The sequence below is a fragment of the Oreochromis niloticus genome, linkage group LG22 (assembly GCF_001858045.2).
Source record: "Oreochromis niloticus isolate F11D_XX linkage group LG22, O_niloticus_UMD_NMBU, whole genome shotgun sequence".
NCBI lineage: Eukaryota > Metazoa > Chordata > Actinopteri > Cichliformes > Cichlidae > Oreochromis > Oreochromis niloticus.
In genome coordinates, this window is record NC_031985.2 from 18,192,155 (window position 1) to 18,216,862 (window position 24,708).

At 40.6% G+C, this 24,708-nt stretch overlaps 2 protein-coding genes and 1 pseudogene across 2 annotated transcripts; all 3 read right to left on the reverse strand.

Moving 5' to 3' along the window:
• Positions 1–934: 934 nt before the first annotated feature.
• On the reverse strand, positions 935–5,100 carry LOC109196349 (kelch-like protein 10; annotated as a pseudogene).
• A 1,360-nt stretch (positions 5,101–6,460) lies between these two features.
• LOC109196675 (kelch-like protein 10) lies at positions 6,461–19,230 on the reverse strand. Its single transcript, XM_019351094.2, has 6 exons — positions 19,207–19,230; positions 12,225–12,452; positions 10,490–10,973; positions 9,311–9,925; positions 8,262–8,411; positions 6,461–6,921 (listed from the first exon to the last, which is right to left on the reverse strand). The coding sequence occupies exons 2-6, from the start codon at positions 12,374–12,376 to the stop codon at positions 6,559–6,561; spliced, it is 1,764 nt and encodes a 587-aa protein (XP_019206639.1). The 5' UTR covers positions 12,377–12,452; positions 19,207–19,230; the 3' UTR covers positions 6,461–6,558.
• Positions 13,838–19,241, reverse strand: LOC109196674 (kelch-like protein 10). Its single transcript, XM_019351093.2, has 5 exons — positions 18,979–19,241; positions 17,245–17,728; positions 16,066–16,680; positions 15,006–15,155; positions 13,838–14,298 (listed from the first exon to the last, which is right to left on the reverse strand). The coding sequence occupies exons 1-5, from the start codon at positions 19,128–19,130 to the stop codon at positions 13,936–13,938; spliced, it is 1,764 nt and encodes a 587-aa protein (XP_019206638.1). The 5' UTR covers positions 19,131–19,241; the 3' UTR covers positions 13,838–13,935.
• Positions 19,242–24,708: the final 5,467 nt, after the last annotated feature.

The following is a 24,708-nucleotide window of genomic DNA, read 5'->3' on the forward strand; positions in this document are numbered from 1 at the left end:
ACTCGACGTTGAAAGTGGTGGAAGCCTTGAAACCCCCGACGGCAAAGAGGCATCGTCGATTACCTCAATGCCAAAGTTGCTGCGGGGGGTCAGCATAGAGACACGAGGTTCCACGTATTGGAATGCGGGTTGTAAGCCTCAGCGGTGCGCAGACGTTGTTCCATCAAGCCACCAACCTAAAAATTAATGCATGGGTCAAATGATTGAATGTAAGTGTAGCCAGCTTCACAGCACCCCTGTAAGAACATGCACCTGCTAGACTTAGTCTGAATAGAAAATAAATACTAAACGGTAGCTAGCTAAATAAAGAAGTGTGTCTCAGAAGGTGAGACTACAATCTTTGCTTTTTACCAAAGGGTGCAGCTGCAAATCAACTAAATAAGTGGTTTTATGGCAAATAGCAAGATAAATTTACAGCTAAAATGCCTCCTGTCCCCAGAGGATGAGTTCTAATCACTTGGCTTATTCCCTCATTTTTCTAAAGGTGTTGCAGGATAACTTTGAAATGTCTCTAACATATGTCCCCTAGTGGAACGATGAGGATGACAATGTTGGTTTTGAATAAGTATTTCTGTTGTACTGAGTGAAATGTGAAATCATGAGTGAAATCATCAAAGACACAACATTTTGGGAATGGGGCACATGAAATGAAAAAAATTAATGAGGCAGAAACATCACTAATCAGTTAAATTAATACATAGAATGAGTAAGAATGCCTTCTCTGAACCTGTGGTCAGGATAGGAATCTGTTCATTGATAAATACAAAACAAAGTTAGCAAAATTCTGTGTCAGCCAAATCTGTGTTAAGCCTTGCTGATCAAAGCACATTACAGATTTGATTTGTATGTTACGTGAGTGTCAGCACTACTTTGTGGTCTTACTGCAAAGACATGATCCGCATATGCAATGACACCTATCCCCTGCGGCGGCTGTTCATGGGCTGATCATCGTCCACTGGTTGGTCTCTGGGTTGAATATTCAGCTGTCTGCAGACACTCGTTGCCATTGAATCCACCACAAATGTAAATCTTAAAACAAAAAAGGGACATGAAGTATTTTTACTTTTCTTAGGTTTCAGATGGAAACAATGTTACCTGTAAGTGAAATGTTTCCACATCATTTGTAAAGTTAGACCGATACTCAGTACCAGAGCGTCCAACTGAAAAATACAGCAATTAACAAATATGTGTGTTTTACAATTTCCTGTCATAAAAACATGTTTATGTACCCAAATTTGACCTGAGTACGTGGGACTCTTTGAGTCAGAAAGTCAGAAATGAATCAAACATAACATTCAATCAATAAGGCTAATTTTCTCTTCAGGAATGCAAATAAATAACTGTAATTTGGGATCTTATATAATAAAATGATGTGTTTTACAATTTTTTAAATATCTGTTATATTTTAGTTGACAGGTCAATTCAACTAAAGTACTCTACATACATGCAAAGATGCACTTGTGATCAGTTAGAAACAAAATAGATATATATTAGTATATTTTTCAACTTTTTAAAATATACTTTTAAATTTGACAAAACATGAACATAGAAACCAGTTTGTGACCTATCTTGCACCTCGCTTCACTGTAAAAAATGTGTATTCCCTGACTGGTTGGCAAGTGGTTGCTGGAGGCTGATGGCTGTCACTAGTCTGAAATTGTAACCAAGAAGGTGTTGCACCACAAGCCTCCTTGTGTTTGCTTTGGTTGTTAGCAGACTGTTGAGCACACCAGAGGTTTGCATGGAATACTCTGACTTGTCTGCAAACACTCACAAACTATTTGCTGTAGAAATCTGGAGTCTTTCATACAACCACTGCCTAATCAGGTGAGGAGTACACATTTTTACCTAGCAACTGGTTGTTACCAAAAGGTTGCTGACAGGTCTGTAGGCCTGTGTGCTCTCTTTCTCTGCTACTCTTTTACTTCACCCACCCGGCTGTAAAGTGTTGTGCAGCTGGCGTCGCTCCTCTGTTCGTGCATCGGTGCAATAAGACTCCACTGGTTGATTTCAGGTTGATAGCGCTCTGCACTGCTGAGTCGTACATGCCCGTCGTAGCCTCCCAGGGCATAGATGAACCCGTTCAACACAGTCACGCTCACATAGCAGCGGTGGGAGTGCATGGGTGCCACCTCATTCCAGGTGCGAGTGGTCAGGTCAAACCTACGGACGCTGTTGAAATGCTCCACCCTGTCGAAGCCACCAACGGAGTAGACGTACCCGTTGAGGAAGGCGACTCCATGATAAGCACGAGGACGCTCAAGGTTGTTCGTTACGTTGACCCAGCAGTTAGCCCGGTAATCGTAGGCCTCGATGCCGTTAGTTGGATCACCATCACTCCACCCCCCAATGGCCAGCAGGATGGAATGAGGCAGGCGGGGACGAGCAAGAGGGTGACAGAAGCCAGACATGAAGGGTCTGTTTCCTAGATCATGTATGTCTAAGATGGCATTAGTTATCATGGACTGGCACTCAGAATTGGTCGCCACCAGCTCACTGGACAGCACATTGTCCGTTAGGTAGTCTAAAGTCATCAGTCCCAGTCGGACCTACAGAGAGATGACAGACAGAATATGACTTAGAAAATGGAAAAAACACTGAATATCAACTACATCAGTTTTAGTAAACTCAAGCTTCTTTAGGATAATGCTCCTAATGTTGTTTAATTTTCTTACTGCTAGCAAGAGAGCACCAAAGTCAGACACCATTAGCCTTTTTGTCAACAGGGACAAAAGTCTTTTGTACAGTTGTACTGAAGATCAATTTTAAATCTAAAGTCTTAAGTATAACTTTATACAAAAATAAATAAAATAAAATAAAGCTGGGGAACACAAACAGGGGAGAATGGTTGTACTTGTTAGGGACAGTTTTTAGTCATAGCTCTAGCAACTATACTTAATAAATATAATTTATTCTATAATATGTGTGTAGCGATCTGATACAGTTTTAATGCTCTTGAAGAGAATTTCTTAAATGTGGTTTGGCTACAGCTGAAAAGAGCAACATCTCGAGATATTAAAGCATCCTTATACCCAGATGGATCGACTCAATCTATCACTTAAATGCTGAAGATTTCAGTCCAAACTAAATGTAGTAATGAAAGTTTATACACCTTGGACAACAGAGCGTTTAGGTGTTGTTCCCGTTCTGCAGGTACATGGCTAATCCACTTTATAAGCGCTTCATACACGGTGGTCTCCAACTGCACATTGAGGTCCTCTCTATCAAGGATATCAGCAACTTCTTCCACAGTTAGCTGCAGGAACTCCTCCTCAAGAACAACCTGCTCAAAGTTATTGATGATGTAGTGGTAGGCCTTGGCGCGTAGTTCGGGTAATAAGCATACTTTTGTGAACTGCCAAATGCCAACACAGTTCTCTGGGCACAGTTGCTCCCCGAGGAAGTCACAGCAGAGTTTCACAATGTCCATTACATTGAGTTGATGAGCTGCCATGAGAAGTTCCATTGCATTTTCTCTGTTATGGAAACAGAGCCAGTGTATGCAAAGTCAATGATGAGTGGCATCATCTGAGGAGACAAGCCAGGTATGTTGAAGACCTGTTTGTCTGGGTCGCTGCATTGGGTGAAAAGAGCCCTGAGGGTAGAGATAGAGACAGAGTAGAAAATATTAAAAGGTGTGGAGGCAACAAGATCATAAACTACATCATGCACAAGTAGGATAAATATATAAAACCAATTGACTGGAATGGATATGATCACCTAATTACATGTGTTACTATGTGATTATTGTGATCGTCTTGTAATGTCTAGTCCATATTTCCATTAGAGTATATAACTCCAAAACAGAGTTTGTACATGTTTAGTGTGCTTGATTATTGGGTTTTCAATGCCTTTATTACATTGGCAGTATGCAAAACAAAATGCAGTCCCACACCATGACAGAGCCTCCACCGTGTTTTAAAGTTAACTCTAGACACTCACTGTTGTACCTCTATGACAAATATTGAAATCAACTCCATAAGGCAAGTTTGCCCTGATCTTTAGTCTAGTGATTGCGTAATTTGGCATACCTCAGTCTGTTTCCTTTCCTTATGGAAGTTCCAGTGCATTTTGCTCAATTACACTCTCTGTTTCCCTTCCATAACCATTTCTGATGAGGTTTCATGAAAAGTAGATGGACTAAATGGTCTTGTGTCTGGAATTTGCTGGATTCTTTTGTTTTTCTTAAGGACATGACTTTCAGATACTGTTCATGTGCTGTAGATCATTACTTCTTTTATGCCTGCCACTCCTTGTTTTGTCTTTAAAATTGTTTCTTCGCTAAGTTGTGTGTTATGTGTAGAACAATACTGGTTCATCCTTCAAGTTATAGTAGGTGTCCTTTTCATGCTTAAATGATTCATTTATCAGCGTTAAATAGCTTAACAAACAAATAAACAAATGAACAAAAACTCATCTATAAACTTTTGCTCAGCGTATAATTTTCAACCTTTTTAGTATCAGTAAGTCTGGTGTGTTTTACTGTGTGAATAACAGTGGAGAAGATATTAATGTAACTTAAAACACATAAATTAGACTTCGGCTCAACACAGTCTGGATTTAGTTCATACAATCACCAAGTGATTCACAGTGCTTTTTAAATGGCACATTTACTGAAGTGGAATCTGGAGCTCTGTGAAGGTAAAGATGAAATCTGCAAATGTTTGCATTGTGTTTTGGGTCTATCTGTCAGTTGACCATAACAAAGTCTTTCTATCAGAAAAGCTCCATGATTCAACATGTTCCTTTTTGTTGGCACTGTTTCACAGACTAAGACCATGAATTACATTTTTCACAAGTATAAATCAGTCAACCTTCCTTCACATTATCAGGTAAGCAACTCACCTGAAGTACGGGGTGCAGTTACACAGGATGATCTTGTGGACCGGAAATTCAACATCCTCCACTTTGATGATTGCATCACAAAATTGTCCATCCAAACGGAGTTCATTATACACTGAGCTCGACTTGTATGGCGGCTGGCTTTCTCCACTCATCTTGAGTTTTGTGACTGTTTTTCTTAGTTTTTTTGTCTGAAGTTTGTCTTGAAGTGTTCAGATCACAAAGTCAAACCTAACTGTGGTTTAGGTTTGACTTTGTGATCAAAATCAAACCTAACCTGGCAACAGTTGCCCCATAGAATTGTTTTGAAATGTATATTTACATTGTTTTAATGAACCTTTCATTGGATAAAAACTTTTGTTTTGATTTGATTTGGTTTTAATGTATTGTATATGAGCCTCACAGATATCACCTAGCATTTTGTATGTTTGCTTCACAGAGGTCAACCTGTAACATAACAATTCTGAAAGAACTTAGATTAAATTGTAGTCCTCTTTAAATATGGACTACAATATCATATTTAGTTGATATTCAACCTTAATAGGCCGTTTTTTTCTGATTTTTCTGACTAGTATACTTTTTATTGTTTTGTGTGTTGGCTCTTTTATTACTGAGTTTCCAGTTGTTGGGGACGTGCTGTACCGGACTCCGTTATCTTGAAATAACAGTTTACAACAAAAATGCAATCCAGTTTATCTCCCCAGCAAACAACAAACACATAAATAAACATTTTTAACCGTCAGTTCTGTTTGTAATAAGAAAAATGTAAGAAATGTTTGCAGTAAATTCATAAATCAATCAATTCGGTATCAGAATAAAGATAACACCACCATGGATGGAGGATGTTCCTATGAACAGCTTTGCAGTTCACTGTGTACACGTTGGTTTGCCACCATAAGGTGTTGTTTTACTGGTGTTGCTTCAACCTTCATGTTGTGCAGGTAGGGGGACCAGATGTCCCTCTTTAAGGGGGACTGTACAGCATTTTTATGCTGTTCCCCCGTCTCCCACATCTTGATCCAATGTCCCACATTTTACAGGCTCTGGAGGAGATCCACCTTTTTAAACACTGGATTTCCCTTAGTACATATAAAGGTCATACTTTTTATCATAAACAAATATATCATTCTATGCAATATAGTGAAAAATACCACAAAGCAGATGAAAGATATAGATATAGATAGAGTTATTTTTTGGTTTCACACAAGAGAAAAAATGGTGTGAAGCGACACAGTGTATTTGTGTGATATTTGGCTAAAGATTCATAGATTGTCACATATCGCTCAAAAAAGACCTGTGGATACATCCTTACTCAAACCTATATACTGTTACCAGACAGACGTGCAGCTGAAATAACAAGGGAGAGTGAAAGCTTCCCTTTATTCTTATTGTGTTTACCTAGCAAGAGTTGGAAAAGTCTCACATGCGGCTCATTGTGATGTGGTCACCTTGTGTGCATGGGTGTTATGGCTACTCAGCAGCCATACATTACAGGGAATGAAAAAATCTTTTAAATTTCTTATTGTTGCAAAGGCGTAATCTTGATGAAACCCAATATCTACAGTACAGGGTCTCCTCACACACATACTGAAAGTTTTGAAATATCTACAAAAAAATGTCCAGTTCACCAGCTGTTTAATGCTCTAAAGATTTATTTCAGTCCTTCATGTTGGAGTCTCAGATGTTGACACATGGCAGTACTGCACTATAAAGATGTTACATGGACTCCGCTGACTCCATTTCTTCTTCTGGCACATTTGCAAGTGGCAGGATGTCACGAGGTAAGGTGTACTCAGTCAGGTTGGAAAGTCCGGACACCACACAGCAGCTCACGGCGCTGCGGAAAATCTCCATGTTGCACGCCTCATACCACTCGTTGGTTAAAGCGTCGTAGTACTCGACGTTGAAAGTGGTGGTGAAGCCATTGAAACCCCCGACGGCAAAGAGGCAATCGTCGATTACCTCAATGCCAAAGTTGCTGCGGGGGGTCAGCATAGAGGACACGAGGTTCCACGTATTGGAATGTGGGTTGTAAGCCTCAGCGGTGCACAGATGGTTGTTTCCATCGAAGCCACCAACCTAAAAGTAAATGCATGGGTCAAATGATTGAATGTGAGTGTAACCAGCTTCACAGCACCCCTGTAAGAACATGCACCTGCTATACGTCTTTACCTGTTTTTGCACAGATACTGCAGAAAGTGACTGAAGAATTAAGTTGCAATATTGTCCAGTTGCCCTTAATATGTTGCAGATACAAGGACATTGTTTGCTTTAGGTGTGGTCTGACTACTGGAAATACTCTGATTGGTTTAGGGTTTAACCTGGATAAAGCGAACAGTTACCCGACATATTCTCATGCTGTTATATGGAGTTTACACATAAAAGTTGTTTTAAAAAAGGCCCATTAACGTCCCATTATTTGCATTGTCACAGGCCAATTAAAAGGAAAAAGTAAAATAAAGTAGAAGCCAGCTGTTGAAGAAGTCTTTATGAGCCTCAATAGCCTCAACTACAGCTATTAAAGCACTGTTGTCTATTACGTCACGCAATTATGACCAAAGATGAATAACCCTCGACAAAAAGTATTTATGTTTTCAGTATAAATGTCTTCACAGCTCTTTTGCCTTTAGTCCAAAAAGGAACATTGAGTTCCAGTCCTTTCTTCCTATAACAGATTAAAGTAGCCCTGACAGGCTTTGGGGCCTAAAAGCCTGATCAAAGACCCCGAGGTCAGCACCAGGGTAAGGTCACTGCATTCTGCTGATAATAACTTTTCCTTTTTTTGAATAGAGACTTAGTCTGAATAGAAAATAAATACTAAACGGTAGCTAGCTAAATAAAGAAGTGTGTCTCAGAAGGTGAGACTACAATCTTTGCTTTTTACCAAAGGGTGCAGCTGTAAATCAACTAAATAAGTGGTTTTAAGGCAAATAGCAAGATAAATTTACAGCTAAAATGCCTCCTGTCCCCAGAGGATGAGTTCTAATCACTTGGCTTATTCCCTCATTTTTCTAAAGGTGTTGCAGGATAACTTTGAAACTGTCTCTAACATATGTCCCCTAGTGGAACGATGACGATGACAATGTTGGTTTTGAATAAGTATTTCTGTTGTACTGAGTGAAATGTGAAATCATGAGTGAAATCATCAAAGACACAACATTTTGGGAATGGGGCACATGAAATGAAAAAAAAAACTAATGCAGCAGAAACATCACTAATCAGTTAAATTAATACATAGAATGAGTAAGAATGCCTTCTCTGAACCTGTGGTCAGGATAGGAATCTGTTCATTGATAAATACAAAACAAAGTTAGCAAAATTCTGTGTCAGCCAAATCTGTGTTAAACCTTGCTGATCAAAGCACATTACAGATTTGATTTGTATGTTACGTGAGTGTCAGCACTATTTTGTGGTCTTACTGCAAAGACATGATCCGCATATGCAATGACACCTATCCCACTGCGGCGGCTGTTCATGGGGCTGATCATCGTCCACTGGTTGGTCTCTGGGTTGTAATATTCAGCTGTCTGCAGACACTCGTTGCCATTGAATCCACCACAAATGTAAATCTGAAGACAAAACAATGAAGTATTTTTACTTTTCTTAGGTTTCAGATGGAAACAAAGTTACCTGTAAGTGAAATGTTTCCACATCATTTGTGAAGTTAGACCGATACTCAGTAACTAGGTGTCCAACTGAAAAATACAGCAATTAACAAATGTGTGTGTTTTACAGTTACCTGTCATAAAAACATGTTTATGTACCCAAATTTGACCTGAGTACGTGGGACTTCTTTGAGAAGTCAGAAATGAATCAAACATAACATTCAATCAATAAGGCTAATTTTTCTGTTCAGCAATGCAAATAAATAACTGTAATTTGGGATCTTAATAAAATAAAATAATGATGTGTTTTACTATTTTTTAATATGTTTTATATTTTAGTTGACAAGTCAATTCTACTAAAGTACTGTACATAAATGCAAAGATGCACTTGTGATCAGTTAGAAACAAAATAGATATATATTAGTATATTTTTCAACTTTTTAAAATATACTTTTTAAATTTGAAAACATGAACATAGAAACCAGTTTGTGACCTATCTTGCACCTCGCTTCACTGTAAAAAATGTGTATTCCCTGACTGGTTGGCAAGTGGTTGCTGGAGGCTGATGGCTGTCACTAGTCTGAAATTGTAACCAAGAAGGTGTTGCACCACAAGCCTCCTTGTGTTTGCTTTGGTTGTTAGCAGACTGTTGAGCACACCAGAGGTTTGCATGGAATACTCTGACTTGTCTGCAAACACTCACAAACTATTTGCTGTAGAAATCTGTAGTCTTTCATACAACCACTGCCTAACCAGCTGAGGAGTACAGATTTTTCCCTAGCAACTGGTTGTTACCAAAAGGTTGCTGACAGGTCTCTAGGCCTGTGTGCTCTCTTTCTCTGCTACTCTTTTACTTCACCCACCCGGCTGTAAAGTGTTGTGCAGCTGGCGTCGCTCCTCTGTTCGTGCATCGGTGCAATAAGACTCCACTGGTTGATTTCAGGTTGATAGCGCTCTGCACTGCTGAGTTGTACATGCCCGTCGTAGCCTCCCAGGGCATAGATGAACCCGTTCAACACAGTCACGCTCACATAGCAGCGGCGGGAGTGCATGGGTGCCACCTCATTCCAGGTGCGAGTGGTCAGGTCAAACCTACAGACGCTGTTGAAATACTCCACCCTGTCGAAGCCACCAACGGAGTAGACGTACCCGTTGAGGAAGGCGACTCCATGATACGCACGAGGACGCTCGAAGTTGTCTGTTACGTTGACCCAGCAGTTAGCCCGGTAATCGTAGGCCTCAATGTCGTTAGTTGGATCACCACCACTCCACCCCCCAATGGCCAGCAGGATGGAATGAGGCAGGCGGGGACGAGCAAGAGGGTGACAGAAGCCAGACATGAAGGGTCTGCTTCCTAGACCATGTATGTCTAAGATGGCATTAGTTATCATGGACTGGCACTCAGAATTGGTCCCCACCAGCTCACTGGACAGCACATTGTCCGTTAGGTAGTCTAAAGTCATCAGTCCCAGTCGGACCTACAGAGAGATGACAGACAGAATATGACTTAGAAAATAGAAAAAACACTGAATATCAACTACATCAGTTTTAGTAAACTCAAGCTTCTTTAGGATAATGCTCCTCATGTTGTTTAATTTTCTTACTGCTAGCAAGAGAGCGACCAAAGTCAGACACCATTAGCCTTTTTGTCAGCAGGGACAAAACTCTTTTGTACAGTTGTAATGAAGATCAATTTTAAATCTAAAGTCTTAAGTATAACTTTATACAAAAATAAATAAAATAAAATAAAGCTGGGGAACACAAACAGGGGAGAATGGTTGTACTTGTTAGGGACAGTTTTTAGTCATAGCCCTAGCAACTATACTTAATAAAAATAATTTATTCTATAATATTTGTGTAGCGATCTGATACAGTTTTAATGCTCTTGAAGAGAATTTCTTAAATGTGGTTTGGCTACAGCTGAAAAGAGCAACATCTCGAGATATTAAAGCGTCCTTATACCCAGATGGATCGACTCAATCTATCACTTAAATGCTGAAGATTTCAGTCCAAACTAAATGTAGTAATGAAAGTTTATACACCTTGGACAACAGAGCGGTGAGGTGTTGTTCCCGTTCTGCAGGTACATGGCTAATCCACTTTATAAGCGCTTCATACACGGTGGTCTCCAACTGCACATTGAGGTCCTCTCTATCAAGGATATCAGCAACTTCTTCCACAGTTAGCTGCAGGAACTCCTCCTCAAGAACAACCTGCTCAAAGTTATTGATGATGTAGTGGTAGGCCTTGGCGCGTAGTTCGGGTAATAAGCATACTTTTGTGAACTGCCAAATGCCAACACAGTTCTCTGGGCACAGTTGCTCCCCGAGGAAGTCACAGCAGAGTTTCACAATGTCCATTGCATTGAGTTGATCAGCTGCCATGAGAAGTTCCACTGCATTTTTCTCTGTTATGGAAACAGAGCCAGTGTATGCAAAGTCAATGATGAGTGCCATCATCTGAGGAGACAAGCCAGGTATGTTGAAGACCTGTTTGTCTGGGTCGCTGCAGTGGGTGAAAAGAGCCCTGAGGGTAGAGATGGAGACAGAGTACAAAATATTAAAAGGTGTGGAGGAAACAAGATTGTAAACTATGTCATGCAGAAGTAGGATAAATATATAAAACCAATTGACTGGAATGGAAATGATCACCTAATTACATGTGTTACTATGTGATTATTGTGATCGTCTTGTAATGTCTAGTACATATTGCCATTAGAGTATATAACTCCAAAACAGAGTTTGTACATGTTTAGTGTGCTTGATTATTGGGTTTTCAATGCCTTTATTACATTGGCAGTATGCAAAACAAAATGCAGTCCCACACCATGACAGAGCCTCCACCGTGTTTTAAAGTTAACTCTAGACACTCACTGTTGTACCTCTATGACAAATACTGAAATCAACTCCATAAGGCCAGTTTGCCCTGATCTTTAGTCTAGTGATTGCGTAATTTTGCATACCTCAGTCTGTTTCCTTTCCTTATGGAAGTTCCAGTGCATTTTGCTCAATTACACTCTCTGTTTCCCTTCCATAACCATTTCTGATGAGGTTTCATGAAAAGTAGATGGACTAAATGGTCTTGTGTCTGTAATTTGCTGGATTCTTTCGTTTTTCTTAAGGACATGACTTTCAGATACTGTTCATCTGCTGTAGATCATTACTTCTTTTATGCCTGCCACTCCTTGTTTTGTCTTTAAAATTGTTTCTTCGCTAAGTTGTGTGTTATGTGTAGAAACAATACTGGTTCATCCTTCAAGTTATAGTAGGTGTCCTTTTCATGCTTAAATGATTCATTTATCAGCGTTAAATAGCTTAACAAACAAATAAACAAATGAACAAAAACTCATCTATAAACCTTTGCTCAGCGTATAACTTTCAACCTTTTTAGTATCAGTAAGTCTGGTGTGTTTTACTGTGTGAATAACAGTTGAGAAGATATTAATGTAACTTAAAACACATAAATTAGACTTCGGCTCAACACAGTCTGGATTTAGTTCATACAATCACCAAGTGATTCACAGTGCTTTTTAAATGGCACATTTACTGAAGTGGAATCTGGAGCTCTGTGAAGGTAAAGATGAAATCTGCAAATGTTTGCATTGTGTTTTGGGTCTATCTGTCAGTTGACCGTGACAAAGTCTTTCTATCAGAAAAGCTCCATGATTCAACATGTTCCTTTTTGTTGGCACTGTTTCACAGACTAAGACCATGAATTACATTTTTCACAGGTATAAATCAGTCAACCTTCCTTCACATTATCAGGTAAGCAACTCACCTGAAGTACGGGGTGCAGTTACACAGGATGATCTTGTGGACCGGAAATTCAACATCCTCCACTTTGATGATTGCATCACAAAATTGTCCCTCCAAACGGAGTTCATTATACACTGAGCTCGACTTGTATGGCGGCTGGCTTTCTCCACTCATCTTGAGTTTTGTGACTGTTTTTCTTAGTTTTTTTGTCTGAAGTTTGTCTTGAAGTGTTCAGATCACAAAGTCAAACCTAACTGTGGAATTGTGGAATGGAGGCTTATGACATCATGATGACTTGGCAACAGTTGCCCCATAGAATTGTTTTGAAATGTATATTTACATTGTTTTAATGAACCTTTCATTGCATAAAAACTTTTGTTTTGATTTGATTTGGTTTTAATGTATTGTATATGAGCCTCACAGATATCACCTAGCATTTTGTATGTTTGCTTCACAGAGGTCAACCTGTAACATAACACTTCTGAAAGAACTTAGATTAAATTGTAGTCCTATTTAAATATGGACTACAATATCATATTTAGTTCATATTCAAACTTAATAGGCCGTTTTTTTCTGATTTTTCTGACTAGTATAGATTTTATTGTTTTGTGTGTTGGCTCTGTTATTACTGAGTTTCCAGTTGTTGGGGACGTGCTGTACTGGACTCCGTTATCTTGAAATAACAGTTTACAACAAAAATGCAATCCAGTTTATCTCCCCAGCAAACAACAAACACACAAATAAACATTTTTAACCATCAGTTCTGCTTGCAATAAGAAAAATGTAAGAAATGTTTGCAGTAAATTCATAAATCAATCAATTCGGTATCAGAATAAAGATAACACCACCATGGATGGAGGATGTTCCTATGAACAGCTTTGCAGTTCACTGTGTACACGGTGGTTTGCCACCATAAGGTGTTGTTTTACTGGTGTTGCTTCAACCTTCATGTTGTGCAGGTAGGGGGATCAGATGTCCCTCTTTAAGGGGGACTGCACAGCATTTTTATGCTGTTCCCCCGTCTCCACATCTTGATCCAATATCCCACATTTTACAGGCTCTGGAGGAGATCCACCTTTTTAAACACTGGATTTCCCTTAGTACATATAAAGGTCATACTTTTTATCATAAACAAATATATCATTCTATGCAATATAGTGAAAAATACCACAAAGCAGATGAAAGATATATATATAGATAGAGTTATTTTTTGGTTTCACACAAGAGAAAAAATGGTGTGAAGCGACACAGTGTATTTGTGTGATATTTGGCTAAAGATTCATAGGTTGTCACATATCGCTCCAAAAAGACCTGTGGATACATCCTTACTCAAACCTATATACTGTTACCAGACAGACGCGCAGCTGAAATAACAAGGGAGAGTGAAAGCTTCCCTTTATTCTTGTTGTGTTTACCTAGCAAGAGTTGGAAAAGTCCCACATGCGGCTCATTGTGATGTGATCACCCTGTGTGCATGTCTGTTATGGCTACTCAGCAGCCATACATTACAGGGAATGAAAAAATCTTTTAAATTTCTTATTGTTGCAAAGGCGTAATCTTGATGAAACCCAATATCTACAGTACAGGGTCTCCTCACACACATACTGAAAGTTTCGAAATATCTACAAAAAAATGTCCAGTTCACCAGCTGTTTAATGCTCTAAAGATTTATTTCAGTCCTTCATGTTGGAGTCTCAGATGTTGACACATGGCAGTACTGCACTATAAAGATGTTACATGGACTCCGCTGACTCCATTTCTTCTTCTGGCACATTTGCAAGTGGCAGGATGTCACGAGGTAAGGTGTACTCAGTCAGGTTGGAAAGTCCGGACACCACACAGCAGCTCAAGGCGCTGCGGAAAATCTCCATGTCGCACGCCTCATACCACTCGTTGGTTAAAGCGTCGTAGTACTCGACGTTGAAAGTGGTGGTGAAGCCGTTGAAACCCCCGACGGCAAAGAGGCGATCGTCGATTACCTCAATGCCAAAGTTACTGCGGGGGGTCAGCATAGAGGACACGAGGTTCCACGTATTGGAATGTGGGTTGTAAGCCTCAGCGGTGCGCAGACGGTTGTTTCCATCGAAGCCACCAACCTAAAAATTAATGCATGGGTCAAATGATTGAATGTAAGTGTAACCAGCTTCACAGCACCCCTGTAAGAACATGCACCTGCTAGACTTAGTCTGAATAGAAAATAAATACTAAACGGTAGCTAGCTAAATAAAGAAGTGTGTCTCAGAAGGTGAGACTACAATCTTTGCTTTTTACCAAAGGGTGCAGCTGCAAATCAACTAAATAAGTGGTTTTAAGGCAAATAGCAAGATAAATTTACAGCTAAAATGCCTCCTGTCCCCAGAGGATGAGTTCTAATCACTTGGCTTATTCCCTCATTTTTCTAAAGGTGTTGCAGGATAACTTTGAAATTGTCTCTAACATATGTCCCCTAGTGGATCGATGAGGATGACAATGTTGGTTTTGAATAAGTATTTCTGTTGTACTGAGTGAAATGTGAAATCATGAGTGAAATCATCAAAGACACAACATTTTGGGAATGGGGCACATGAAATGAAAAAAATTAATGAGGCAGAAACATCACTAATCAGTTAAATTAATACATAGAATGAGTAAGAATGCCTTCTCTGAACCTGTGGTCAGGATAGGAATCTGTTCATTGATAAATACAAAACAAAGTTAGCAAAATTCTGTGTCAGCCAAATCTGTGTTAAACCTTGCTGATCAAAGCACATTACAGATTTGATTTGTATGTTACGTGAGTGTCAGCACTTCTTTGTGGTCTTACTGCAAAGACATGATCCGCATATGCAATGACACCTATCCCGCTGCGGCGGCTGTTCATGGGGCTGATCATCGTCCACTGGTTGGTCTCTGGGTTGAAATATTCAGCTGTCTGCAGACACTCGTTGCCATTGAATCCACCACAAATGTAAATCTTAAAACAAAAAAGGGACATGAAGTATTTTTACTTTTAATAGGTTTCAGATGGAAACAATGTTACCTGTAAGTGAAATGTTTCTACATCATTTGTGAAGTTAGACCGATACTCAGTACCCAAGTGTCCAACTGAAAAATACAGCAATTAACAAATGTGTGTGTGTTTTACAATTTCCTGTCATAAAAACATGTTTATGTACCCAAATTTGACCTGAGTACGTGGGACATCTTTGAGTCAGAAAGTCAGAAATGAATCAAACATAACATTCAATCAATAAGGCTAATTTTTCTCTTCAGGAATGCAAATAAATAACTGTAATTTGGGATCTTGATATAATAAAATGATGTGTTTTACAATTTTTTAAATATCTGTTATATTTGAGTTGACAGGTCAATTCTACTAAAGTACTGTACATAAATGCAAAGATGCACTTGTGATCAGTTAGAAACAAAATAGATATATATTAGTATATTTTTCAACTTTTTAAAATATACTTTTAAATTTGACAAAACATGAACATAGAAACCAGTTTGTGACCGATCTTGCACCTCGCTTCACTGTAAAAAATGTGTATTCCCTGACTGGTTGGCAAGTGGTTGCTGGAGGCTGATGGCTGTCGCTAGTCTGAAATTGTAACCAAGAAGGTGTTGCACCACAAGCCTCCTTGTGTTTGCTTTGGTTGTTAGCAGACTGTTGAGCACACCAGAGGTTTGCATGGAGTACTCTGACTTGTCTGCAAACACTCACAAACTATTTGCTGTAGAAATCTGTAGTCTTTCATACAACCACTGCCTAACCAGCTGAGGAGTACACATTTTTCCCTAGCAACTGGTTGTTACCAAAAGGTTGCTGACAGGTCTGTAGGCCTGTGTGCTCTCTTTCTCTGCTACTCTTTTACTTCACCCACCCGGCTGTAAAGTGTTGTGCAGCTGGCGTCGCTCCTCTGTTCGTGCATCGGTGCAATAAGACTCCACTGGTTGATTTCAGGTTGATAGCGCTCTGCACTGCTGAGTCGTACATGCCCGTCGTAGCCTCCCAGGGCATAGATGAACCCGTTCAACACAGTCACGCTCACATAGCAGCGGCGGGAGTGCATGGGTGCCACCTCATTCCAGGTGCGAGTGGTCAGGTCAAACCTACGGACGCTGTTGAAATGCTCCACCCTGTCGAAGCCACCAACGGAGTAGACGTACCCATTGAGGAAGGCGGCTCCATGATAAGCACGAGGACGCTCAAGGTTGTTCGTTACGTTGACCCAGCAGTTAGCCCGGTAATCGTAGGCCTCGATGCCGTTAGTTGGATCACCACCACTCCACCCCCCAATGGCCAGCAGGATGGAATTAGGCAGGCGGGGACGAGCAAGAGGGTGACACAAGCCAGACATGAAGGGTCTGTTTCCTAGACCATGTATGTCTGCGATGGCATTACGTATCATGGACTGGCACTCAGAATTGGTCCCCACCAGCTCACTGGACAGCACATTGTCCGTTAGGTAGTCTAAAGTCATCAGTCCCAGTCGGACCTACAGAGAGATGACAGACAGAATATGACTTAGAAAATGGAAAAAACACTGAATATCAACTACATCAGTTTTAGTAAACTCAAGCTTCTTTAGGATAATGCTCCTAATGTTGTTTAATTTTCTTACTGCTAGCAAGAGAGCGACCAAAGTCAGACACCATTAGCCTTTTTGTCAGCAGGGACAAAAGTCTTTTGTACAGTTGTAATGAAGATCAATTTTAAATCTAAAGTCTTAAGTATAACTTTATACAAAAATAAATAAAATAAAATAAAGCTGGGGAACACAAACAGGGGAGAATGGTTGTACTTGTTAGGGACAGTTTTTAGTCATAGCCCTAGCAACTATACTTAATAAAAATAATTTATTCTATAATATGTGTGTAGCGATCTGATACAGTTTTAATGCTCTTGAAGAGAATTTCTTAAATGTGGTTTGGCTATAGCTGAAAAGAGCAACATCTCAAGAGATTAAAGCATCCTTATACCGAGATGGATCGACTCAATCTATCACTTAAATGCTGAAGATTTCAGTCCAAACTAAATGTAGTAATGAAAGTTTATACACCTTGGACAACAGAGCGGTGAGGTGTTGTTCCCGTTCTGCAGGTACATGGCTAATCCACTTTATAAGCGCTTCATACACGGTGATCTCCAACTGCACATTGAGGTCCTCTCTATCAAGGATATCAGCAACTTCCTCCACAGTTAGCTGCAGGAACTCCTCCTCAAGAACAACCTGCTCAAAGTTATTGATGATGTAGTGGTAGGCCTTGGCGCGTAGTTCGGGTAATAAGCATACTTTTGTGAACTGCCAAATGCCAACACAGTTCTCTGGGCACAGTTGCTCCCCGAGGAAGTCACAGCAGAGTTTCACAATGTCCATTGCATTGAGTTGATGAGCTGCCATGAGAAGTTCCACTGCATTTTTCTCTGTTATGGAAACAGAGCCAGTGTATGCAAAGTCAATGATGAGTGGCATCATCTGAGGAGACAAGCCAGGTATGTTGAAGACCTGTTTGTCTGGGTCGCTGCATTGGGTGAAAAGAGCCCTGAGGGTAGAGATGGAGACAGAGTACAAAATATTAAAAGGTGTGGAGGCATCAAGATCGTAAACTACATCATGCACAAGTAGGATAAATATATAAAACCAATTGACTGGAATGGAAATGATCACCTAATTACATGTGTTACTATGTGATTATTGTGATCGTCTTGTAATGTCTAGTCCATATTGCCATTAGAGTATATAACTCCAAAACAGAGTTTGTACATGTTTAGTGTGCTTGATTATTGGGTTTTCAATGCCTTTATTACATTGGCAGTATGCAAAACAAAATGCAGTCCCACACCATGACAGAGCCTCCACCGTGTTTTAAAGTTAACTCTAGACACTCACTGTTGTACCTCTATGACAAATACTGAAATCAACTCCATAAGGCCAGTTTCTACTGATCTTCACTCTAGTTATATGTAATTTGGCATACCTCAGTCTGTTTCCTTTCCTTATGGAAGTTCCAGTGCATTTTGCTCAATTACACTCTCTGTTTCCCTTCCATAACCATTTCTGATGAGGTTTCATGAAAAGTAGATGGACTAAATGGTCTTGTGTCTGGAATTTGCTGGATTCTTTCATTTTTCTTAAGGACATGACTTTCAGATACTGTTCATCTGCTGTAGATCATTACTTCTTTTATGCCTGCCACTCCTTGTTTTGTCTTTAAAATTGTTTCTTCGCTAAGTTGTGTGTTATGTGTAGAAACAATACTGGTTCATCCTTCAAGTTATAGTAGGTGTCCTTTTCATGCTTAAATGATTCATTTATCAGCGTTAAATAGCTTAACAAACAAATAAACAAATGAACAAAAACTCATCTATAAACTTTTGCTCAGCGTATAACTTTCAACCTTTTAAGTATCAGTAAGTCTGGTGTGTTTTACTGTGTGAATAACAGTTGAGAAGATATTAATGTAACTTAAAACACATAAATTAGACTTCGGCTCAACACAGTCTGAATTTAGTTCATACAATCACCAAGTGATTCACAGTGCTTTTTAAATGGCACATTTACTGAAGTGGAATCTGGAGCTCTGTGAAGGTAAAGATGAAATCTGCAAATGTTTGCATTGTGTTTTGGGTCTATCTGTCAGTTGACCGTGACAAAGTCTTTCTATCAGAAAAGCTCCATGATTCAACATGTTCCTTTTTGTTGGCACTGTTTCACAGACTAAGACCATGAATTACATTTTTCACAAGTATAAATCAGTCAACCTTCCTTCACATTATCAGGTAAGCAACTCACCTGAAGTACGGGGTGCAGTTACACAGGATGATCTTGTGGACCGGAAATTCAACATCCTCCACTTTGATGATTGCATCACAAAATTGTCCCTCCAAACGGAGTTCATTATACACTGAGCTCGACTTGTATGGCGGCTGGCTTTCTTCACTCATCTTGAGTTTTGTGACTGTTTTTCTTAGTTTTTTTGTCTGAAGTTTGTCTTGAAGTGTTCAGATCACAAAGTCAAACCTAACTGTCGTTTAGGTTTGAATTTGATCACAAAGTCAAACCTAACCTGGCAACAGTTGCCCCATAGAATTGTTTTGAAATGTATATTTACATTGTTTTAATGAACCTTTCATTGGATAAAAACTTTTGTTTTGATATGATTTGGTTTTAATGTATTGCATATGAGCCTCACAGATGTGATGTTTACAGAGATTTTATTTTGAAAGGTCGAATGTAAGGGAGAGGAAACAGGAAATAAACAAGTTACCGCTGCAGATTGCGTTGCCGCTGCAAGCCCGATAATTAAAGAACGGAACTGAGAAATACTGAAGGTGTCATCATTAATGTTGGAGGCATGCAAACATTACATTGGCGACGAGAGTAAAGGCTACAACCAAAGCAAGACAAAGGAAGTTTCCCTACCCGGAGCTTAAGAGACAAGAACATGGCTGCACACGCTACTCCACTTCCACCCTTCGACACGGAGACCGACCTCGGTTCCGTCGGACCTCGCTGGACGAAATGGCTTCAGAGGTTTGAAAACTATACCACGGCAATGAATATTACTGGAGATGCGAGATTAAGAGCATTACTGCTGCATGTGTCTGGCGAAAAAGTGCATGACGTTTACGACACGTTAGCAACGGATGGCGACAAGTACGCAGATACAAAACAGAAACTGTCAGCATACTTTGCGCCCAAGAAACATGTGCAGTATCAGATTTATCTGTTCAGGAAAGCGGTGCAGGAATCAGGTGAAACGTTGGACAACTATCACACCAGGCTGAGGATTCTAGCCAAAAACTGTGAGTTTGCAGACATGGCTGCAGAGATTAAAACACAAATTATCCAAAGCTGTACATCATCACAGCTGCGTAGAAAAGCACTCAGAGAACCTGATTTAACGTTGGATGATCTATTGAATCATGGCCGTGCATGTGAGTTGTCAGAATTGCAAGCTACAGGGATGGAAGCTGACAAGACAGCTGCAGTTAATAAAGTACAGCACAAAACAGGCCGTGACGCCACGACTAGAAACAAATGGACACCCTCATGGCAGCCGAATAACCGCTGTCGAAACTGTGGAGGCAGATATCCTCATGAGCAAGGCTGCCCAGCCAAAGACAAAATCTGTAATGCTTGTGGCAAATTCAATCATTTTGCAAAGCAATGTCGCTCAAAGAGAAAAGAGACACATTATGGAAAGAAGTATAAGAGAAACCTGCCACCGCAAACTGTTCATCAAGTAACAGACAGCGCTGCACATGTGGAGACAGGGCACACATCCAGCAGTGATGACGCTTATGTATATGTGGTGAACACAGCTCAACATCCTAAACTCCCACACACTGAAGTCAGAGTAATGGGCACCCAGATACCGGTGCTAATCGACTCTGGGGCCACTGCTAACTGCTTAACTGAAGCCACCTACAACAAACTGACACCACGTCCTATGTTAACTTCTACAGACATCAAAATCTACCCATACCACTCATCTACGTCTCTCCCTGTGTGTGGTGCGTTCAGGTGCAGTGTGGAAAAACAAGACAAAACAGTTAGGTGTTCCTTCTTTGTCATTAAAGGAGGAGGTTTCAATATTTTGAGTTTTGAAACCTCAAAAGACTTGGGACTCCTTCATATTGTCACTGCAGTCACTTCTCAGTCTCAACGTTCTGTTGCAGCCAAACTAGTGGAACAACACCCAGAACTTTTCCAGGGAATTGGAAAACTCAAAGATTTTCAAGTGAAACTGCACATAAACACAGATGTAAAATCAACCTGTCAACCACACAGACGTGTTCCTTTTCACTTACGTCAAAAAGTGGAGGACGAACTTCAGAAATTGGAAGCTGATGACATTATTGAAAAAGTTACGGGACCAACACCATGGGTTTCACCCATTGTAACACTGCCAGAACCAAAGAATCCAGACGAAGTACGGATATGTGTGGACATGAGACAAGCAAACACTGCAATCGAACGTGAACGACATGTCACACCCACGATTGATGATGTAATCCATGAGCTGAATGGATCTACGGTGTTCTCAAAACTTGATCTCAGGGCAGGATACCACCAACTTGAACTACACCCTGACAGCCGCTACATTACGACATTCACTACTCATCTGGGACTTCGGAGATATAAAAGACTGAGCTTTGGAGTCTCTTCTGCAGCTGAAGTGTTCCAAAATGCTATTCATCAGACGCTGCAAGGACTGAACGGAGTCAAAAATCTCAGTGATGACATTATAGTTTTTGGCAGGGACCAGGCTGACCATGACAACAATCTTACAGCTCTCTTTAAGCGACTATCAGAGTCAGGTCTTACTCTGAATCGAGAGAAGTGTGAATTTAATAAAACAAAACTTGAGTTTTTTGGTTTCATCTTCTCTGCAGGTGGCGTTTCAGCAGATCCTAAAAAGGTTGCAGCAGTTCAACACGCTCCCAGCCCGAAAACACCTGCTGACATCAAAAGTCTCCTTGGCATGGCCAATTACTGCTCGAGGTTCATCAGGGACTTCTCATCGATCTCTGAGCCACTGCGCAGGCTCACACACAAGGACACCCCATGGACCTGGGGTCAGGACCAAGAAACTGCGTTGCAGGCACTCAAGGTCAGTCTCACAAGCGACACGACGATGTCCTACTTCTATCCCAGCAGACTGACTGAACTGATTGTTGATGCTAGTCCAGTAGGACTGGGTGCCATTCTCTGTCAACAAGATGAAAAGGGGATGAAGCACATTATTGCATATGCAAGCAGAGCACTGAGTGATGTGGAAACGAGATACTCGCAAACTGAGAAAGAAGCGCTCGCCATTGTGTGGAGTTGCGAACATTTCCACTTGTATGTTTATGGACATCCATTCACACTGGTGACCGATCACAAGGCACTCGAAATCATCTGGAATAACCCAAGATCAAAACCACCTGCCAGAATAGAAAGATGGGGACTGAGACTTCAGCCATATAACTTCAGAGTGGAATACAGAAAAGGTGCTGATAATCCAGCTGACTTTATGTCACGTCATCCAGTGCCAACACAGGAGAATGAAAGTGCTCGTGCATGTAAGGTTGCAGAAGAGTATGTCAATTTCTTCTCTTATCACTCCACCCCAAAAGCCATGACACTTCAGGAGATAAAAACAGAGACTCTGAAAGACCAGGTTCTGCAGGAAGTCATCGGTCACATCAGAAACAACACGTGGCATCTAACAGATAAATCCCAGCATGCTGACATTTTGAAATCATTCAAACATGTTCAAAGTGAACTAACAGTAGCGGACTCATCTGACTTCATACTCAGAGGCACAAGGATAGTTATTCCACCTGTCCTGCAAGAAAGAGCAATACAACTGGCACACGAAGGGCACCAGGGTATCGTCAAGACCAAAGCGCTGCTACGTACCAAAGTATGGTTCCCAGAGATCGATCGGAAAGCAGAATCTGCAGTTCAAAACTGTCTGCCATGCCAAGCCAGCACACCTGTCACACACACTGATCCTCTGCAGATGTCACCATTACCCGAAACGCCCTGGCACAGTGTCAGTGCAGATTTTTATGGACCGCTCCCTACGGGGGAATACCTGCTCGTTGTCACAGACGAGTATTCTCGCTATCCAGTCGTTGAAAGTGTACGCTCAACATCAGCATCTTCTGTTATCCCAGTCATTGACAAAGTGTTCTCCATGTTTGGAATCCCAAGGACAGTAAAAACTGACAATGGTCCTCCTTTCAACAGTGAGGCGTTCTCACAGTTTGCAGACTACCTGGGATTTCATCATCGCAAAATCACACCTTGTTGGCCTCAGGCGAATGCTATTGCTGAGAGGTTTATGAGAACCCTAGGCAAAGCACTGAGAGTTGCCGAGACACAGGGCACACCATGGAAACAGCAACTAAACATCTTTCTTCGTGAGTACAGATCTACACCTCATAGCACAACGGCGAGCTCACCAGCTGAAATATTGTTTCAACGCCAGCTATACACCAAGCTCCCTTTCTTTAACACCACTCCACAGAAGTGTTCAGATGCTGAAGTGAGAGCGAGGGATGATAGTGCAAAGATCAAGATGAAGGCGATCGCAGATGCAACCCGTCACGCCAGACCACACTCACTAAGTCTAGGTGACACAGTGCTGCATCGCCAACCCAAGCACAACAAATTATCCACACCATACAATGCAAAACCCTACAACGTGACCAAGGTTAAGGGTTCTGAAATTACAGCTACAAGGGATGGACACTCGATTGTCAGGAATGCATCATTCTTCAAGAAAATCAGACATGGACTTGAAGATGCCCCACCTGTACGGCATGTCGACCCCGCCTTAACAGACAAGCCCACATACCCAGTCAGATCAAACAGACGCGTACCTATGCATCTGTCTGATTACATCAGATCTAAGACTTGAATATCTGAGTAACCAGTTAAAGGTCGCTGTGTGTAACATGTTTGATGTTCCTGAATCTAACACTGTAACCTGTATTCTATTGTTGAATGTTGATAGTGTTTAGTCAGAGATCTGCGAAAATGCAGTGCTGTTTAATTGATGTTTCGGTGTGGAGAAACTCGAGTAATAAGGATGTTCAGTAATTTTATTACGTCCCGTTGTCATAGGTTCAGATTAGTAATTCACCCCGCTGAGTACCTAAGTTTGTTAAAGAAAAAAAAAGGAGGTGATTGTGATGTTTACAGAGATTTTATTTTGAAAGGTCGAATGTAAGGGAGAGGAAACAGGAAATAAACAAGTTACCGCTGCAGATTGTGTTGCCGCTGCAAGCCCGATAATTAAAGAACGGAACTGAGAAATACTGAAGGTGTCATCATTAATGTTGGAGGCATGCAAACATTACAACAGATATCACCTAGCATTTTGCATGTTTGCTTTACAGAGGTCAACCTGTAACATAACACTTCTGAAACAACTTAGATTAAATTGTAGTCCTATTTAAATATGGACCACAATATCATATTTAGTTCATATTCAAACTTAATAGGCCGTTTTTTCTGATTTTTCTGACTAGTATAAATTTTATTGTTTTGTGTGTTGGCTCTTTTATTACTGAGTTTCCAGTTGTTGGGGACGTGCTGTACTGGACTCCGTTATCTTGAAATAACAGTTTACAACAAAAATGCAATCCAGTTTATCTCCCCAGCAAACAACAAACACACAAATAAACATTTTTAACCATCAGTTCTGCTTGCAATAAGAAAAATGTAAGAAATGTTTGCAGTAAATTCATAAATCAATCAATTCAGTATCAGAATAAAGATTACACCACCATGGATGGAGTATGTTCCTATGAACAGCTTTGCAGATCGCTGTGTACACGTTGGTTTGCCACCATAAGGTGTTGTTTTACCGGTGTTGCTTCAACCTTCATGTTGTGCAGGTAGGGGGACCAGATGTCCCTCTTTAAGGGGGACTGCACAGCATTTTTATGCTGTTCCCCCGTCTCCCACATCTTGATCCAATGTCCCACATTTTACAGGCTCTGGAGGAGATCCACCTTTTTA

What these genes read in the sequence shown, in the direction of transcription:
- LOC109196674 (XM_019351093.2), bottom strand. Translation starts at nt 19,130, where the DNA reads ATGAGTGAAGAAAGCCAGCCGCCATACAAGTCGAGCTCAGTGTATAAT. An exon ending in GCACAACACTTTACAGCCGG is followed by an intron (nt 15,156 to 16,065) that starts GTGGGTGAAGTA and finishes TTTTGTTTTAAG; the next exon opens with ATTTACATTTGTGGTGGATT. An exon ending in ATGCGGATCATGTCTTTGCA is followed by an intron (nt 14,299 to 15,005) that starts GTAAGACCACAA and finishes ATTAATTTTTAG; the next exon opens with GTTGGTGGCTTCGATGGAAA.
- LOC109196675 (XM_019351094.2), bottom strand. Translation starts at nt 12,376, where the DNA reads ATGAGTGGAGAAAGCCAGCCGCCATACAAGTCGAGCTCAGTGTATAAT. An exon ending in AACTGCACCCCGTACTTCAG is followed by an intron (nt 10,974 to 12,224) that starts GTGAGTTGCTTA and finishes CTCTACCCTCAG; the next exon opens with GGCTCTTTTCACCCACTGCA. An exon ending in ATGCGGATCATGTCTTTGCA is followed by an intron (nt 6,922 to 8,261) that starts GTAAGACCACAA and finishes ATTTACTTTTAG; the next exon opens with GTTGGTGGCTTCGATGGAAA.